This window comes from Mesocricetus auratus, unplaced genomic scaffold (genome assembly GCF_017639785.1).
Source record: "Mesocricetus auratus isolate SY011 unplaced genomic scaffold, BCM_Maur_2.0 Super-Scaffold_100015, whole genome shotgun sequence".
In the NCBI taxonomy this organism is placed as follows: Eukaryota; Metazoa; Chordata; class Mammalia; order Rodentia; family Cricetidae; genus Mesocricetus; species Mesocricetus auratus.
This window is the reverse complement of record NW_024429198.1, coordinates 36,730,148-36,748,256: the sequence shown is the minus strand read 5'-3', so window position 1 is coordinate 36,748,256 and position 18,109 is coordinate 36,730,148. Positions and strand designations below refer to the sequence as shown.

At 38.0% G+C, this 18,109-nt stretch overlaps 1 protein-coding gene across 2 annotated transcripts in view; it reads left to right on the top strand.

Moving 5' to 3' along the window:
• Znf407 (zinc finger protein 407) overlaps positions 1–18,109 on the top strand; it is a 374,631-nt gene that overhangs the window by 225,547 nt on the left and 130,975 nt on the right. Inside the window, exons 5-7 of one of the 2 annotated variants that reach the window (XM_005065398.4) lie at positions 787–953; positions 4,498–4,581; positions 13,548–13,668. In XM_005065398.4, coding sequence (XP_005065455.1) covers positions 787–953; positions 4,498–4,581; positions 13,548–13,668 — 372 coding nt within the window. Of the gene's footprint in view, positions 1–786; positions 954–4,497; positions 4,582–13,547; positions 13,677–18,109 lie in introns of both variants that reach the window. The other variant, XM_040757806.1, reaches the window with a different exon arrangement.

Here is an 18,109-nt window from a genome sequence, read left to right as displayed (position 1 = left end):
GAAGACTGAAACTGAAATTTGAAATGTTTTCTTAAAGATATATTGACTTGCTATTTTTTAGATTTGCTTTTGTACCGGAGATAATTGGATCTTCTCTTGCTCAGTCTCATTTTAGAAAAGCATATGGTTATAATGTTTGATTTTTGTCTGTCACAGCTCTATGCAGATCTGGCCCACTTCACTTCTAAAATCAGTGGAGATGGAGTGTGTTTGGGGTTGGATGGCTAGAGACTTATTTTTGTCAAAGGAAACTTTTTGATGGACCCATGTCAACAACCCAGAGGGACTTTTCAACCAGGAACCACTGGGGGTCCCTTTCATCCCCAAGGGGCTTGGTAGCTCAGGGCTGTGGGGCTGCTCTCAGGGTTGCCTGTTCTCACAGCACAGCCGCCTCCTGGCAGACAGCAGAGCTTGTCTGAGCGCTTGAGTATGGATAGCATTTCATTTAGCCTTTGCTCTGACAGCCCATGCCCTGGATAAGTGGTGTAGGCCTGTACAGGTGAAATCTATTCTCACTTTTGCCTCAGGGGTGACTGGACTGTAACAGAATTTTTCAAACCCGTTGGGCCCAACCGCAAAGCAGAGAATAAATGGCTGAAGTGCCAGGCCTAGACAGAAAAATCAATGCCTGGTTATACAGACATGACAGACCCAGCCTGCAGTTCCCTCTGCAGAGGCTGTGTGTGCACCAAACTTCAGGGTTACCACACACTCTATCTAGAGTCATAGATGTCAGTGTACAGGTCAAATTTACGTTGTTGTTGTTGTTTTTTCTCCTTCATGCAGGAAATTTACATGCCACTTATGTGATAGAAGTTTCACAGAGAAGTGGGCCTTGAACAACCACATGAAACTCCACACGGGAGAAAAGCCTTTTAAGTGCACCTGGCCCACATGTCACTACTCATTCCTCACGGCCTCAGCGATGAAAGACCACTACAGGACGCACACAGGTGTGTCATGCCCCTTCTACATCAGGGACTGGCCAAGGGAGGCCTGACGGGCTGCAGGAACATGTTCATTGGTTTTCTAGATAGCAACCATGGTAAACATGACTTCCTTACAGAGGTCATGGTCAATGTATTTGAAATTAAGGTAATGGTCATTGCATATGAAAATGTTTTTCATTCTTTGCTTTGCAGTGTTGGTCAGGGCTTCTTTAATGTGACAATTTAGTATGAGTTGCGCATGTTTTTAAGCAGGACAGGTTCAGATTTGACAGCTCATTTCTAGTGTTTGTGTTGAATCTTAGCTTTTTAGATGTGATCCTTGTTACGTTGCATTTTATGTTTTTAAAGAGAACTGGTCTTCTATTTCCTTGTAATCTAAATGCCTAATTTTTAAACATACTGGTTCTTGGTTTTATGTACTATTTCCTACACCTAACCAGTATAATTTCTCTCTTTAAGAAAGAATCATGTCAGACCCTAGAGTTGTTAAAATGCAGAGGCTAATCTCCATTGAATTACTAGATATCTTCAGAAAACTGCTTCTAAAAAGCTCACATTCACATAAAGTTTGTATTAACACATTAAAATTAACCATGTGTAATGTATCACCCATCTTTAGATTCTGTCTGTGGAGTGTGTTCCTGAGGCTGCTCATTTGGGGCCTTCATCAATCCATATCCCATCATACCCTACACTAGGTGCTTTGTTTATAACATGCATTCATAGTCTTAGTACAGTGGGCCCAACACTTCATGGTGATCTTCTGTGTGGGTATTCACCTCACATTTCCTATTATCAGCTACTTAGTATTTTTGTGGCCCTCTTTCTCTTTGCACTACTCAGATAATATTCCCTGTAGGAAAAAATAATAAATTTTAATCAGCATTCAGAAATGTTCTTCTGATTGTTGCGAATCCTGTATTATTGTTAGAAATTATAGGATGAAAGTTCTCCTGAAGCAGTTTGTGGTAAGCCCAGGCCTCCTTAGCTTCCTTGACAAGGGTGTTGACGATTTAAGGTCTCCAGCCTGCCCTGAGAGATCACTTATATCGAACAGCAGATGAAAAGCCAGTGCAGATGTAATTTATCGTCGGCGTTTCCTTCTAAAGAATAATTGTGGAGACTTGGCTGGATCAATAATATGGATTTTTGTTGTTAGGTCTTGTAGTCTGCACCATAATGAGAGATAGGGGACAGTGACTGTTTTCTAATAGAAAATAAAGGATTGGTTCCGTGTCTTTCTATGTTTGAATGCAAAATGGCACACTTGAAACTAATTCAAGGTGTTATTAAAAGAAGTCTTCTATTAAATCTCTGTTATCATTTAAATATGACACATTGGAAGAACCCCTTCTTGGTTGAGTAAAATATCTTGTTGAGTTTTTCTTTAATCTCTTTTCTCAAAAAAAAAAATACTCTTGGCCCACTATTCAACAGTCTCCCCCTCACTCTCTCTTAAAAAAAAAAAAGCAAATAAAAATTGAATTTGAAAACAAATCAAGCCACCAAGGTAAATATGACATACAATACATCTGAGACTACCACCTTAGATAAAATCCTACACATGGAATAATCAAGGTCACTAATGTATCTAGAGTCAAATCATGTGGAAAATGAGTAAGTTTGCCTTTCCATGTGTGTATACCATAAAATGGGAAAGAGAGTAGACCTTAATCTGTGCAGCGTGAACACATGTAGAGATTGTTAAATTCTGTTATTTTTTCCTGTTCTTATTAACACATTCATTTTGCAAAAAAGAAATAGGTCACAAAGATTTCCTAAATGGAAGCATGGCAGCATGCTTGTCTAGAATGAGGATGTTCACTCTTTGTTGGCCATGTTGTCTATTCTCTTCATGGCATGCATGTACATGTGTACACAGGGCACAAACACCTTTCTGCACTGTAGTCCTATGCCCTGTGCATGTGTAAGAACAGCAGTTTTTCTGCCAGCACGCACAAAAATGTCTGCAAAACTGGTGATGAGTAAATTGCCAAGAAGAGTTTTGCCTCCACATTTTAAAAAATGCTAATGTTTAAAAACAAATTGTTTTCTTATTTTAAAAAAGGCTATTTCAGTGTTATTTAATTGATAATACAGCTAGTTAAAAAGATTTATACTTTAAATTGATTAAATAATTAGATGAGTGATTATAATTAAACTTTATTCTTCACAGCCCATCTACTCTATTTTTCCTATATGGAAATAATGACATCAAGAAATTAAGTGTGATCCCAATGTAGGATAACAAGGATAGCCAGAACATTTTATTTTAACTTTGTCTTTTTAATGGTAATGACCATCTGAACAATCCTTTGGAAATAAGATTAGACATATTTTGGCTAAGTACTTATTCATGTTTTCCTTTAAGTTAGAAAAACTGGAAACAGTATTAACCAAAGGGCTGCTCTTTTGATTGCTACAGTTATTTTCCTTTGTTTTTGTCATTTTAAACTTAGAAATACAGTTACTGTTTGCAAATGCATTGCCAACTAAATTTGTTGTGAAACCCCAAACATGGGATAAAGGAGGCCTTTTATGGGGAACATGTCACTTTAAAGTCTACGTGACTAAATTCAGTAATGATGGATACAAATAATTTGCTCTATTTCTGGAAAAGTCTTTTTTTAATTTCATTAACTTCTCCAAAGTCTCCATTTTTAACATGTTTTCCCCTTCATTTCATGTCTTATGGGAGGAATTGTCTAGCTACCCAGTACTTTCTGGCTAACTATACTACATAAAATGATACATACTGCTTAAAGGTCAAGAAGTCACATGTATAAAATGCTAAGAAAATAAGCATTCGCACACTTCCTTCGTCTGCCAAACATGCCTTTGATTCTACAGAAGTGTCCAATCCAGCACTATCACTGAGGATGAGAGATACGAATTTTTACAGATGTTTTTTAGCAATCCCTGGACTTCTTTTTTGTGCCATAACATCTGCTAAACACAAACAGCCTTGAGTATCTCCTGTTACTATATAATGTGAGTTTCATTTCCTTTGGATCCTCAGTCTGTTCAGAGAAACCATTTAATTCAAATTATTAAGTGTAAGGTGATTAAAGAAGATCCTGATAGAATCTGGTAAAACCAATTCAGTGTTCTTAGATTGTTAAAGAATTCAATATATTTTATTTAAGCGGAGTTATATATACCGTATATTAACTACTCCAAAGCAATCTTTACTCAGCTCAGAAAGGCCAGATGTATGGGAATTGTAAAAAATCAGGATATGCATAAAAACTGTTCAAGTGCATAAAGCAGCCCCATCTGGAAGACATCTACCAGAAATGAAGTTGTACAAAACCATTCCATTGATAATAAAGCTAATTTTTATGGGTCTGACAAGTATGTAATTATGTTCAGTGGTGCTTTTCAGATTTTATCACAGTCAATAAACCGCAGTGGTAATTTCATTCCCATTTGACATATTTACATGGAAACATTTGATTGGAGGAATTAGTAACCCTGAAAGCCTTGATAGATATGTTTTAATGATCTGTGACCTCTGCAGTCCCTCATCTGTTTATTGTTGCAACAGGCGAGAAGTCATTTCTCTGTGACCTCTGTGGCTTCGCTGGTGGGACTCGGCACGCCCTCACCAAACACCGCCGGCAGCACACAGGTCAGTATTGAGTCTGCTCCTGACTTCTCTCTGCAGACATGAGGCAAGTTGTTAGATACCTAAGCACTGTTGGCCTCATGGTTTGCTCTCCTCTTTATTCTAGGATTGTGCAAATGAAAATTTCTATAGACCTCACATACCTCACAAGTACAGAGTGTATAGAAGTTAGTTTCTTGTTAAGTCATCTATATATTTAAGGTTCCAGATATCCTCCTGAACTTCATTTTAAGTGGGTAAAAATCAAGTGACCCAAGACCTGATATTTGAGGCTGTTTGATGTCTGTCTGCAAAGCTCTGTCCTAGCCTCCTGCCTGTGTCCTGGGGAGCCCATCTTGGTCCCCCCTCTTCTCTCCCTGTGGTATATTGCCCTATCCATTAGCTCCTTTCTTATACCACATCTGTTTCTCTACCTGCTTTCTGTATTTATCAATCTGTCTTTGAGTCCATGTGATGGGGAGTCTGTGCTCTTACAGTTTTTCTCGCTGTTAAGAACGAATAACAATAAAGCCGCAATATGAGAGATAAATATGGACATGGAGGATAGCCTGCCCCAGGATATTCATTCTCCATGATTCAGGAAAAGAAAGTGGTCTCACAGATAGTCATTCTGACAATTCTAAGTCATGTGTGTCTAGGGTAGTACTGTCTCAGGGCAGCTTTCTTTTGTAGTATCAGTAGAACCAAATGTTTCTGCTATCAAGACTTTACTAATGAAATTTGGATGGTAACTAAACTGGTCACTAGAAGTGATACTTTCTTTTGTGGACCATGAGGACACTTGAGTTTGATGGTCACAGTCCATACGTTGTGAAGTCCAGAGGTCCACCCATTAATAAGGAGAGAAGCATTGTGAGGGTGTGGCTCCTGGTAGGATTCTAGCCAGGCTGCAATGGATATGCTCACACCATGCACACACAAGTAACTCTCACGGGCATCAAGAACAGTGTACAGTATATATGGTCCTAGTTCATGTATTACCTGAATGAAATTACTTACAGAGCAATTGAATTCTTGAAATGCCATGTTATATAGACACAGGCAGCTTCACTCCTCAAAGTCGTACTCCCAGGATCAATGAAGAGGAATCCTATTCATCGCTTTTAGATCTTCAGTTTATTGGTATGAAATTCCCATAGGGATAAGAACTGTTAACATGAAGGTAAATTTTTGATTGCTAACATGTTGAAAGCATAACTTCAGAAAACATAAACCACGTGTACATTAATTTATAATCCCTATGTAAGGATTCATTATCAGGTCGGCTGTGTAGGTGATTGTTTTGTTGGCAAATGAAGAGAGAGCTGAATATATGTGCAGAAACCATGCAAGTCATAGGGTGTTTTATCCATATTTTCAGCTTATTGATAGCTCAAAGTTTTAAGATTTACATGGTATTTTTGCTTTCCTGTCCCTTCCCATTTGGCTCCAGGGGATAGCAGACCCCCTTGTGCCACCCCTCCAGTGGTAGTGTTCCCCCTTGTCCTGCAGTGGAGGCAGGAATACTGCGCTCACAGACGTTCCAGGTGATGGATCGATCAGGAAGCCTGCATCGAGCCGGCACAACTTTATATTTTATGTCAGGTCCAGAGGCTCCTTATTACTTTGCTATTAACTTTATACCATATAGGACAATGTCTCAGAGACAGAGGTATCTGTCTTTCTGGCATTTATCTGCCTCTGTGGCACAAATCAAACATGATTCTTTAATACCAAAGTCAGTTCTTAAAAGACTTGGCCTCCACAAACAGCTCAGTCCAGCTCAGTCTAGGCACTTAGCTTTTATGTTGGACTTGAAATGTTTAAGCAACGCACACCTTTTCCCCCAAGGCTAGACTTGATGGTACATTTGAAATCTATATTTCTTTCATGTGTCTGTCTTTGACATGGTTTACCTGTTTACCACAGTGTCCAGGCAAATTACAAGTGGTTCAGAAAGGGATAGGTATCCAAAGTGGTCCGCATGGCGTAAATAATTCCTGACTGAAATGCAGGCTGTCTAGGGTGCTGACAAGAAACATCTTCCATTCTGAGATTTACTTTTTCACCTGTCAGAGACCCTTGATTCAAGGGCACAGGCTCCAATCCTCACGTGCAGTTGGAGAGTCCTGGCCAGCTTAATAACCACCAGTCCACCCTAAGGAATGGGAAGTGTGATTTCCAGGAGATGTGCTTGGCCAGTCTGACAGATGGTTGACACACACAAACACAGGCACTATGGCAACAAGCTGTCCTGGTGTCTGTGTTTATCCTCGTTTCCTATCAGCAAAGCCTAAAAGGGGAGGGGTTTCTTATAGGGTGTTTTGGCCAAGATTAATGCTTGTAAAGAAAAGTGTTTGTGAAATGAGACCAGCAGCCCAATAGAGTAGGTTCTTTCACACACAGGAAAGGTGGTTAGTGTGGTTACAAGAGCAACAGGAATTCCCCTTGCTCTGTTCTTTGGTTTTCAATGCTAGTGCATAGACTGGTCTTGAGTTGGTGGGCTCTAGTGATACCTTTTGACTCTTTCACCCAAGTAGCTGGGACTGCACTATGGTCTGGTGTTTAAACTGATGTGTGCCCAAAGTCCCTGTTCACTTATATACAATGTCATTGAATAATTACTGTTTTAACTCAGGTTATCTGTGGCTTCAGAGTGATAGACAAGTCAGAAGTAGTATTCCCATCGGTACTCTTAATGAGACCTCTTCAGGAAAGGGGGAACTCTCACAAAGCCCCACCCCTACACAAAGAACTAAAGCAACTAGGCACTATTAAAAGATGGAAAATCGTTCTCCGCCTGGGTGAGCTTCCCAGTTGAGTATTTACTACCAAGTAGTCAGCCTTGGAGTTTTGCACATACAAGAAACTTGGAACTGGCAGGTTGTGTTTGTTGAAAAACAGACCATGCATTTGAAAGGCTTGGTGAGGTCACGAGAGAGGTTGGTAGGAGGACAGAAGGGAGAAATTATGTAAATAATTATATTTTAGTTTTTAAAATTTAGGAAAAACTGTATGACAGCAGCCATACACATCAGTTTTAGAATGCTTTGTAGTTTCAAATAATTATCAATATTTAATAAATTGAAATTCTTGTTTCAAACTTTTAAGATTTCCCAGTTTGGGGGTTTGGATGAACCTTTTGCTATGTAGTAATAATGATAAACATGAACGTGTGTTTCTCTGTATTATATTTTTCCTAAAGAAATTATTCATTTCCTTTTTCTCTGTGTGTGTGCATGCATACGTGTATGTGTGTATGTATGAGTATGTATGATTATTTCAGACCAGGTTTCTCTATGTAGCCCTGGCTGTCCTGAACTCATGTTGTAGACCATGCTGGCCTCGAGCTCACAGAGATCCATCTGCCTCTGCTTCCCTGGTGCTGGGATTAAAGGTGTATACCACCACAATTATCATCATTCTTAAAAAATTTTAGAAATTATATATTAGAATAACCATAATTAGCATCACCGCACATATTTGAGTGTACTGTAGGTTATATATAAGTTGGCATGTACCCTATCAGTACCTCAGATGTATCTGGATTGACTCTTCTCCTTAGTATTTGTATGCATAATATTTTACACAAAACGTTGCTACATCAAATATTTGCCTACCAGCTTGTACATAATTCTAAACATCTTAATAGTACCAAATTTAATCTGGTACAGTCGAGGCAAATATGAAAGTACAACCTCCAGTTTACCATAATAGACTGGTAGCTGATTGTAAACTTCTAATTAAATTATTGGAAATGGCATTTTATAAATGTATAGATTTTAATTTAAAGTATCAACAGAAATTTCATGAAAGGCTTAATTGAAAGATCCTATAGTAATCACATTTTTAAAGCCATGTTAAGCTTCCAAACCAAGAAAATTAACTTAGAATTCTTAGATCTTTAATGTGTACACTAACCTAGTAGGGTCTGTGGTACCACCTGTTACTACTTCTGTGTGCCTGCCACACCCATGCAAAGTGGGTAACCTGAAGATGTCTTCCAAGGCCACCACAGTGAAAAAACGGCCATGTGTGAAAGCAGTCTACAAGTGCGTAGACTAACTGTGTGAGGACGTAACTGGCATACAGCTGTAAATATCTCAGTGACTAGGCTGGAGAGATGGCTCAGAGGTTAGGAGCATTGACTTCTTTTCCTGAGGTCCTCAGTTCAATTCCCAGTAACCACATAGTGGCTCACAACCATCTGTAATGAGATCTAGTGCCCTCTTCTGACATGCAGGCAGAACACTATATACATAATAAATAAATCTTTACAAAAAATCTCAATGACCAAAATTAGATGTTTTCATTGTTTATGTTTGTTATGTGGAAAACAATAGCTTGTTATGCTTCTGCCATGGATCATATTATATGATTGACATATTGCACAAACCCAAAAAATAAGTACATTCTGCATAGGCTACATGCCAGTTATTTTAAACATGACATCATACTCAGAAGTCTCAAGAAGATATTAAAAAATCATCCCAATGGAAGACTAGAATTACAGATTATTATAATTAAATATGACCTAAGTGAGTGAAATGCCATAGGTACCATTGCTAAGACTTAGGTTCTTGCCACATTGAACCCCACAAATGCCTTCTTTTCTAAATCAGAAACACTAACTCAGGATTCTTGTAAAAATGCAAATGTCTGAAATAATGAAACAAGGTTGAAAAGGAACAGAGTTCCTAGCTTCAAGGCTAAAGCAACAATAGTGAGAACTACCAGATATTAGCATCAAAGAAGAGAGATTTGCCAGTGTAACAAAATCAAAAAATATATACCTATGTTCTCAGTTGATTTTTATAGGGAAATCAAGGTAGTTTAAACCATTCAGCATGTAATATTGGATTAATTGGGTTCTTTTATTCAGTAAAATGAGCTTAAAGACATTCTTTAGACAGTATACAAAATTAACTCAATTATACAATCTAATTGTATATAAACTCTACAAAAAACAATTTTTGTGACTTTGGATCATCAGAAATCATCTTATTATTATGGTAATAGCATGCTATATAAATAACAAATGAAAATTATAAATTAATAATTTGAAATTTTATATAAAAATAATCACTAATGGCACTGAGAAGGAAATGAATCACAGACCAGATGAGAATATGTTAGGATCATAAATATTGTCAAGGTCAAGGATTTCTATCTAGAGCATAAGAGAACTCCCAAAACACTACTGAGGAGTCAGCCAACAACAACTTTTGTAAGAAAGTCAGATTCTTTAACTGTAAATTTCTCAAGACAAAAGAAAACATGTCTATACGGTGGCATCCCTATCACTGATAGTTTATTCCAAATTCAATTGTTGTGGTAGCAAAAAAAAAGAAAAGCAGGGAAACCACTCAGATGTCCTTCAGTCAGATCAGTGGTGCTCAGCCTTCTTAATGCTGCCACTTTCTAATACAGTTCCTCATGTCGTGTTGACCTCCAGTCATAAAATTATTTTGTTACTACTTCATAACTATAATTTTCCTACTTTTATGAATTGTAATATAAATCTCTGATATATAGGCTATCTGATATGTGATCCGCTGGGGGTTGCGACCCACGGGTTGAGAACCACTGAGTTAGCAGCACAAGCAAACCATGGTATAATCAATATAGTCCCCCAGGGAAAAATAATTAATATCCTAGCAATATAGCTAAATCAAAAAAATAATTATGTAGTAAAAGCCATGCCACACTAAATGAACTATATATACATGTTCTTTTTATATAAATTCCTAGAAGATAACAATTACCATGGAATAGGAGAAAACAGGAAAGGTTTGGACTTGTAGTGATCTGGTGAATGGCAGGTCAAGGAATCCTTTATGGGTAAATAGTGTTCATTATCTTGATTTTGGTGTTGGTTTCACCAATAGAAAAGAAACCTATGTTTATGTATTATAAATTGTCAATGATACCCTTTTAAAATACTGTTATCTACACAGATGATATCAAATTAGATAAATAATCAACACTTGTTTGTTGCTTTTATTCGTTTCATATAAATTGTACATTGGCATTGATGCTCAATTAAAAGTGCTGTTTTTAGTGTACAAAATCTCCTCTGAAAATAAGCACAATATTTACTTTTATACTCGTGTGTAGTTGTATATCTATTTCCAGGAGTAGAATATTCTTCAGTTAAATTTGAACACATAGTATTAGTTTCCATTAGACTAAAATATGAATATTCTATATCATTCCTTTGATTGAATCAAATCCTGCCACTATGATGAGCATAAGTTATTGCTTTGAGTGTTTTTCGTGTGTGTCCATGTGTATATGTCTATGTATGTTATGTCAGTTATTGAAATTGCGTTATCTACTGTGACTTAAGTTGTTTGACCAAAGGTTTGGGAAAGGGTACTAAAGAGTGACTTTAGAACTTGGGTGACTACTTCACTGGGGTGTTAAAATGGGATTAATATTAAAGAGAAGAAAGCCTTTTTAAACTACTCCCTTATTCTGCTTCGTAGATGCTCTTTGATTTTTTTTTAAACTGGGATAAATCAAATACAGTGATTTCTAGATAAGATCTACAACATAGTAGCTTTGTGTCCCTCCTCATTAAGTGTGTAAATCACCAGTTAGTGCTGTATACTGTTTAATACCTACTGACCAAACTTCTATTAAGAGATACCTGTGTGCTGCTCCTGTCTCTGGAGAAGGCTGTGGTGCTGTGTTTCGGCAGTGGTCACTCGGGACTCTGCTCAGGATGCTCTTTCTCTGTTTTTCTGTCATCTTGCTGGCATTATCCCCATTGTCTTTCTCAAATGGTCTGACAGTTAGCAAGTGAGATGGAACAAAACCAGGATTTCAGTCTATCTGGCTTCACCCAGCCACGCCTCTCTTCTTCAAGGGAGATAAATACCATCAAGCAGGATGTGTGTGTATAAGTTAAATATTTGTACAGCAATGTGTGAGGCCATGTAAGAAGACTGAGATAATGTAGAACAGATATCTTTACTAATGGTCATATTGGCCCAGGGTAGTTTGGGGCAAACATATTTCAGTAAGTATCTTTAGTAGTTTAATAATACTTTCAATTATTATTGCAAGGCTAAGTATAGGTTCAGGACCCCCAGGACCAAGTTCTCAGCACAAAGGATACAGAGGACAGAGATAAAGGACAAAGACAAGACACAAGAGACAGAGGAAAGGGGAGAAGGGAAGGGAGCCAGGGAAAGGGGGTAAGTGTACTTGTCATGTAGAAGAAAGGACTGCCTCTAGATGGAGAAGACAGACGAAGCCCATAGGAAAATGACAGTCTGTAAAGATAAAAGAAACTCCATGTTAGGATGAGGTGTTTAATTCTAATTGGGCTTTGATTGCTGGACTTCAGTACTTGGGTAGCCAGACTTTGATAGTCAGCATCAGGAGGAGGAAGTAGCCAAATAAGGGAATGGACTTTCGGGGTTAACTTTTTTGTTTGTTTTTTGTTTTTCAAGGTGTGTAGCTTTGGCGCTTATCCTAGCACTCCCTTGTAACCTAAGGAATCTTAGCAAGGCAGACGGAAGAGGGGAGAAGAGCAAGGCTTGCTAGAACCCTTCAGTTATTACTCAGACTGACTCAGACTCAGACTGGTTCAGTAAGTCTAGGTGCTGGACAGACAGAGTTGATCCTGAGAAGATATCCTTTGAGCACTACATTGTGCTGTGGAAAAGCACTTGCACACATAAGTGCACGCACGCACACACACACACACACACACACACACACACACACACACACACACACACGAAGATAGTTTCCATCAGTTTTAAATAAATCAGTGTATGTAGAGTACTGTTATGAAAACCTAGAAAATGAAAAGTACCAAGTGGGCTTGTTGAAACCTATCATTAATGTGTTGTAGATGTAAAATTGCTCAGTAAAGAATCTATTGCAAACATTACCTGAATGAGTACTTCAGGGGTGAGGTGTTCACTTCTTCACCACTGTCAGGAGAAACGGAATAGGATGCATGTGTTTCCTGGCTGCCGCAAAATAGGGGAAGGTCAGAGATAAAATGATTTTTGTAATTATTAACTTATTCAACAATATCAAGATTATCATTTGTAAGTAAAGTAATGGCATTACTAGCATTATTTATTCTTTGTGCTAAGACTTTGATATTTAGCATGCATTTCATGCTGCTAGCACATTTCAGTTTAGAGCATTGTTGCATTCAAAGTATATAATCTATATTGAGTTTTGATAAAAGTTTTGCTTAAAAACATAGTTTCACATTTCTAAGCTATTCCAACCATACTAAGCCATTTTCCCAATGGCTGTATTGTATTAGGCTTCAAATTTGAGTTTATATTAATTGAAATTAAGTAGCCTTGGGTCAGTTGCTCACCAACCAATGTAGCCAGTGAAATGGGAAATTGAGTGAGTGAGTGTGGAGGAGTAGGTAAAGGGGGGGCACCAGTTGGATGAGCTCCAGGCGTTGTCACAGGTCAGCACTGAGGCTCCACCTTTGTCCACTTTGGCCCTGTCTATACAGGATTGGTACATCTTAGCATGGAATTAACATTACATCATTTGTTCTTTTGAGACTTCATACTTTCTACCCCGCAGTTATAATTCCTTTTACTTGTAGCACGTATTCAAGCAATGACTTCACTTCATTTTTTTTTTCATAATTAATGCTAGGAATTTATTTTTAGATCTCATATTCAACTGTTATATGATTGGCCATGTTTTAACCTAACTGAGATTTTTGGAATGGCTCTCATGTAGCATGGTTTATAAAATTGTTCCAGAATCCTGGCCTATACTTATAACCTAGAGTCTTGTTTGTGCAATATATTAATATACCTTCCTAATAGCCAATTAAAAAAAAAGTAATATCTTCTTGCTTTCAAATGTCCTACATTTCTGGAATCCACTGAATAATATTTGTAATATTTTATACGTACATACTGTTTCTATGTTAGTCCTAAGCTTGGATATGCCATATCAATTACTCTTCATGTATTCATTTCTTGTTACAGGGGAGAAGCCTTTCAAATGTGATGAGTGTAACTTCGCCTCTACAACCCAGTCACACTTGACTCGTCATAAGCGTGTGCATACTGGAGAGAAGCCCTACAGGTGCCCTTGGTGTGACTACAGGTAATAAGGTCAGATGCGCCGCCATAGTCCGTTGGAATCTGGCAGAACTCAGCTCTTCTGATCTGCTTTAGTATGCTTTAGTGGGCGGTGCATGTTAGGCAAAGTATGCAATTCCTGTTCTCAATCAAGTTTTAAGACACAGACATTTTCCAGAACAGTCTTAGCTTCACTGTAGAACTGAGAAAAGCACATGATGCATTTCCTTAATATAGCCATTTCCTTCCACTGAAGAGCCTCCTTCATTCGCCTCTAGACATTTCATTGCAGTTGCCCAACTACACTGATGCTATAGCACAGGTCTTATTTACATAGGGGGTTACATATCCTGTGTGTGGGCACAGTGATGATAGTGTGCTTCCACATGGTATAATCATGAATGTATGTATGTATGTATGTATGTATGTATGTATGTATATTTCTGTTTTGACAGTCCCGATTATTAGGTTTTATAATCCTCTTCCCAAGGCTTTAGCATTTATTTCATTGTTCACACTTAGTGTCTATTGCAAGCAATCCACTCTTCAGCAAGTGTGTGGTAAGACCTTGACTTTGAGCAATAGCATTTGTGTGCCAGTGAAGAAGGTGTAAGAAGTGTTTTCTGCCTTTATGGTGTAATTGCACCACTAGTGATTGAGTCTTGAGAAACAGTTACAACATTGATTGAAGAGGTAAACAAAGACGTCTTAGGAGAGTGCAGAAAAGGATGTCTCTGGGCCCAGAGCTCGGCCCTAATCTCAGCTGTGCAGTAAGAGATGTTGCACTATCAATTTGTGTGGTGCATATTCCAAGAGGAGGTGCCAGCTGCATTTCAGTGCTGAAAGCATGTTAGAGGTCATGGCTGCTCGGTCTGCTCCCTGGGGTCTGTGGGCACTGAGAGAGGCATGGTGACAACAGAATGGGAAATAGAGCTTGTTGCCAGGTCAGGCTGCCCGAGAGACAGCAGGAACATGAACTTGAACTCTTCTGCAATTCGCGATATGATGGACTATAGTCAGCTGAGTGGTACCGGTGTTAGCAAAGGGGTTCACCCTGGGGCAAAAGCTTTCCTCTCTGACTGCCACATGCCACCTATACCATGACAGAGAAACATCAGGTCCCTTCTGTTGAGTATTAGAATATGTGTGTTGAACATGGTGATTTCTTCAAAAGCAGATTTTTGTATGACTGTGAAGGTAACCTGTTCATGTGGCAAATATATTGCCACAATCTCTATTATCATCCATGTTATTGCATTAATTTTTATGTGAAAGGTCATTGAATAGACAAAGATATTACAGATATATTTCATTCATTAATTATTTAGTCATTCAACATTTTATGGGCTCTGTCTACACATAACTCTGGAGTGGTGTTTCTTGGAAGTTTGGGGAAACGGTAATCCACTTAGAGGTAGCCCTAGAAAATTCTAATTTCCTGATGAATATGGATTCTGTTAAAAACATTTTTAAGTCTTTTTACTTATTGCAGAGCTTATACCATAGTTGTGTTATCTGTAAAGGAGAAACATGGAATATGATAAAAATATTCCTTATTACACCTTGCTTTTGAATTAAAAGCTTTAGTTTATACCCTGTGCATAATTTGTTTGAGTATACATTTTCATTCCCATCTTACACACTTTGTTACTACTTTTCTATACCAGCAATCCTCCTCCAGAACTGTGGTGCTCAGGTTACTTTAAGTGGTAGAGAGGTTTCAATAAGATGATATACAAAGCTCCATATAGATCGATAGAAGTGGTACTCATTCATAACGAACATAGTTCAGATCTATAATGTTTATTCACTACAGCTTAAGAGAAATCATGGCACAACAAAGGAGCTTACTGTGGGGAAGCTGTCTCTAGCCATTGCTTGGGTAGCCAAGTCTGTACTGTGGACCTCCTCACAGCAGTGGGTAGTGAGGAAGTAAGGAAGCTCAGGCTGTCACGATTCAGACTCCTCACACTGTGTGGCTATGGTCAGAAACTCTTCAGCTCTTAGGGCAGCTGCACCTTGACTCGTGAGTTACTATTAATGAGCCCACCTTATATGGTCCTTGTGGACATAGCTTATACACACAGTGAGGCTGTCGACCCTATAGTCCAGATATTGGACACTCAGCTTGTGCCAAGCCACATCAGGCTATGCGTACTCTCCTAGACATCTGGTTGTGCCTGGAGCACAGTGACTACTCAGTATATATTCTTTAAAGAAAGAAATGGATAGGGGCATTTGTCTTGAGATTGAACCTCTAATAAATATAAATAAAAGGTATTTCAAGCCCCTACATGGGGAAGATTTGAGAAGAAGAAGAAAAAAAACTGCAACCTAGTGGGGCAAATGGCAGGTACACTGTGGAGTGGAGGGAATGTCTACAGGTCACAAATGTCCTAACTCTCATGGCTGGCACCTGTTCTCACACTCAGGCCCTGTACATATTTGTCTCGTTCCTGTGCACACATATACTCAGACATCTACATACACACATGCACATACACACATGTACACATATTTGTCTCGTTTCTGTGCACACATGTACTCAGACATACAAACATGCACATACACACATGTACACTTATTTGTCTCGTTTCTGTGCACACATATACTCAGACATCTACATACACACATGCACATGCACACATATATACATATAAACACATTAAATAAATGTGTCTTTCTTGAAAAGATGATGCCATTTACAATAGCACCTAGGCTCCCAAATATCCAGACATTGTTTAAAAAAAAAAATCTAAGACATTTGCTGTAAGTGCCACAAAACATTTTTCTTATATTCCCAAGCCTCAGGCCAAGGCCTTTGGGTATATTAGGTAAACTTTCCACCACACAATTTCATTCTCAACTGATAAAACATTTTTAAAAAAATAAGATATAAGTGAGTCATGATACATAGAACCATTTTCATGAATGGGGGGAAGCCAGTTTATTAATAATGCTAATGGTCTTCAGAATAACTTACATATTAAATATGTTCCCAGTTGTTTTCCCCCATGCTATTTGGTATGATGAATATAGATTTTAATATTATTTAATTTATTTTAGACTTCATGATAAAATATTTCAAGTAACAAAAAAATCCACATACCACAATTAACCAGACCCAAAAGTACAACTCAGTGAACTTCTATATAATTAGAGTAACCATTTGTAACAGGAGTGGTGGAGCTTCACATTGGATTTTATTCTTTTACTTACCAATGTATTTTTATACACTAACCACCCCCACACACACACACACAGAGTTAGCTTTCTTAAGTATATTGAAATGGGTCACAATGGCCAGGACAGTCAAGAACAAGGCCTCTTAAGCTTTTTCTACTAGTAACCAAGGAAATAGTACTGAATGCAGGATCTATGTGTATATAAAATTGGAATGCAGATCAAATTTCACTGATAATTAATATTAAAAGATAATTTAAAGAATTTTTGTAATACACATGATTCTACATTAAGAAAAGCACTTTACATGCTAATGATGGGTGTGCTTATTTATTGTTACATATGTAAATACTATGCTTGGATGAGACTACTGCATGGGGCATCTTCAGGGTTTTTCCAGAATTGATCATTGTCTGACACCTTCAACTTCACTACGCATAGCACCACTTTGCACAAATGCATAGTGTGGAATGGAAAAGAATGTTTAGGTCCACTTTAGAAATAATTGGAAACTTTTCCCAACTCAAAATTCCCTTACCATTTTAATGAAATTTTAGTCTGTAATTCAGTTATTTTTAAAATCAAACATTATAATACTTTATAACGCAAAGCCACACTGCTTTAATATTTTCATGTCTAAGACAGATAGTAGGAAAATATTAAGACTTTTTATAATTAAACCGTTATGTTTTTATGATAGTTAAAAATTGTATGGACAGTAAAAACACTGTATATTCATACAACAGTATTGAATTCACCAGGAGGCATTTGAAATCTCTTGTTGTCTAGAGTAGAAGACATGTGGAGTACTAAGCACGCCTGTTGTATGTTCAGCAGCATGGTGGGTGGCAACGATATTGTGAGATGTCACTTGGGCAAGTGTTGACAGAAATACCTGTGCTCCACTGTGAATTTGACTTTGATATTGTGAGGGGGAGGGGCTGAGCAGAGTTATTGGGTGTTCAGAAAATTTTACAATTACTAGACTTTTTGTGAGCCCCCCATTTCCAGATTCATTAACGACACAGTGTGGGAAGCTGGGACCTAGGCAAGCCCAGCGTGTGGAGTCACATGGCAGACCTAAATGCTTGTTTTCCACTCGATTTGTATTTTAGCAAGACTGCAGATTTTATTCCACCTTTCAGGCACAGCTTCCATGTCCTGCAAATATATCATGTATTGAAATTTTGTTTACAATCCATGTCAAGATTGAATCTTCCTACAATACTTACAAATTATTAAATCCAAAGTGAATTCCCTTATAAGCGCGGGGACAGTTTGCT